The sequence below is a fragment of the Gavialis gangeticus genome, unplaced genomic scaffold (genome assembly GCF_001723915.1).
Source record: "Gavialis gangeticus isolate Ggan-Ray unplaced genomic scaffold, GavGan_comp1, whole genome shotgun sequence".
In the NCBI taxonomy this organism is placed as follows: Eukaryota; Metazoa; Chordata; order Crocodylia; family Gavialidae; genus Gavialis; species Gavialis gangeticus.
In genome coordinates, this window is record NW_017729031.1 from 82,523,279 (window position 1) to 82,525,535 (window position 2,257).

Here is a 2,257-nt window from a genome sequence, read left to right on the forward strand (position 1 = left end):
CAGGAGTGACTAGAAATAAGTCGCAAGCTGGCAGAGGGTAGATTCAGACTAGACATCAGGAGGCACTACTTCACTGTCAGGGCAGCTAGGATCTGGAACCAACTTCCAAGCGAAGTGGTGCTGGCTCCTTCCCTGGGGGTCTTTAAGATGAGGCTAGACAATCACCTTGCTGGGGTCATTTGACCCCAGTACTCTTTCCTGCCATGGCAGGAGGTCGGTCTCAATGATCTGCTCAGGTCCCTTCCGACCCTACCAACTACGAAACAAGTTCAAAGGCTGTACCATATAGAAGGGGCAATATGAAAGAAGTCTTGTATTAAAAGCTGACTGTTAAAAGTAGAAGCCTTGACAAGCAGGAAACTGGAGAAGAGGGTGTAAAACTAAATGGGGTTTTGTACATGGAGAGAGGCTAAATAACAGGACTTCAGCCAGGTGATAGTGCCTGGTTTTTGATAGCAGAAGAGCCATATGGACATTTTTTTTAAGTGGGACTGGTGTGGCCAAACAGGGGAATATTGTTGTTTGAGTAGTAAATGGATAGTTTTTCAGGGATTCCAGAGTCCAGTAGTATAGGTAGAAGTATGGGTATGGAAAGAAAGTATGAGCATCACAATATTGAGTTTTGAAGAAGCTTTGAATGTGGCCTAGATATGTGGGACAGGAGCAGTAGGTCTAAATAGCCTTTAGGTTGCAGGCTGGACTGAAGAGTTGCATCTTGATTATCCGTTTAGAAATGTTCCACTTTTTGGTCCTAGTACTACCTCAGAACCATCAGCTAACAGTTAATTGAAGGCGTGGAGAATACAGGTGGTGGTACAGTCAAGGAAGTACACTTCTAATAGAGTTAACAAAGTTCATAATACATTAGTTTAACATAGCATAAAATAACTTTTATATTGTTGCCTTTTATTAGATCAGTAAATTGGCAAATGTACTAAGAGCAGTGCCCTATACCTTCTTAAGATTGTGTTGTTTATGCTACAACAGCAATGCCTCCTTGATTTTTATTATTATTATTTTCAGTACCTAAATATTTAGCTTCTGTATCTGAATACAGAAGCTATCTTCCTTATTCCATTTTAGAAATATTGCTGAAATAACATTGCTGTCAGCTGCTACCTAGTAGGCAGTTTCTATTGTATATCAGGTCCTTTTTACCTGAAAAGAAAAGAAAGCTCTGCACTTCTTCCGGAATCTGTTTTCTAACAAGAATGAATAGACACTAGTTTTGTTTTTCATTTATATAAACACCTTGGGCAGGGGGTTGGACCCAGTGATCTTGTGAGGTCCTGGAATAATCTGTTTGATTCAAGTCTTAGACACAGCATCCACAAGTAATTTTTAAAGGGGGCTGTTTAGAACAAACAACTTTAGGTTCTGCTGTTTGAGAGGGAAGAGGAGCTTGCATGGTCATGTCAAGTGTCCTTTGGGAATAGCCTGTGTGTTGTGGCTATCGTATCTAACACACAATGATGTGTCTCTTCTGAAGTATAGAAGTTCAAATTTTAAGAATTATTGACCTAATAGAGTTGCACTTAATTTGGTGTTTAGTAAGACAGTAGCGGCCAGCTAGATCATAGTATCTAGAGGCACGTACATAGTTGTCCTCTACTAAAAGATTGAGCTCATAATTACTTCTGAATTAAAAATCATGCACCTGGGTTTGTCATGCTGTACAATTTGAAACACTTTTTTTGCATTCACGAAGCAATAGTTCAGCTCTTGCTGCTGTAACAGATGCGTTTTAGGTGTAAAATAAAAGGCTAGTTTTTAATATTTTACTAACTAAATATATAAGTATATAATTATTAAGATATTATATATTGATATATAAAATTATGTATAATATTTATACCTTTTCCTTTTAGCCCCGGGTGGTACTCTGGCAGATGACATGATGCGCACAGATGTTTGTGTATTTGCAGCACAAGAAGACCTAGAAACCATGCAAGCATTTGCTCAGGTTAGTTCTCAAACATGTACTTTTAAACATACTTACTCTGAGCTTATGTGGCATGGTACACTTGTTATTAACTGGCTACCGTTTTGGGATCACTGAGGTAAAATGCATTTTTGGTGCTAATTTAGAAAATGGCCTTACACATATAGCACAAATACAATTGAATTCCAGTGGGCTAGAGGGCTGTCTCTAAAAAAAAAAAAAAAAAAAAAAAAAAAAACCCAAGGCCCCAAGGAAATAAAAACCAAAAAAAAAGCCTTCCAGGACCTCGCTTGAAGGCAGGTGCCTTTGCGGGAT

At 38.6% G+C, this 2,257-nt stretch overlaps 1 protein-coding gene across 3 annotated transcripts in view; it reads left to right on the forward strand.

Annotated features, from left to right (window-relative positions):
- The window catches only part of BZW1 (basic leucine zipper and W2 domains 1), a 22,505-nt gene that overhangs the window by 12,961 nt on the left and 7,287 nt on the right, over window positions 1-2,257 (forward strand). For 2 of the 3 annotated variants that reach the window (XM_019523195.1, XM_019523194.1), the window contains exon 4: window positions 1,869-1,963. The exons of the other annotated variant lie outside the window; for it this stretch is intronic. In XM_019523195.1, coding sequence (XP_019378740.1) covers window positions 1,869-1,963 — 95 coding nt within the window. The remainder of the gene's footprint in view (window positions 1-1,868; window positions 1,964-2,257) is intronic. 3 annotated transcript variants of the gene reach the window in all.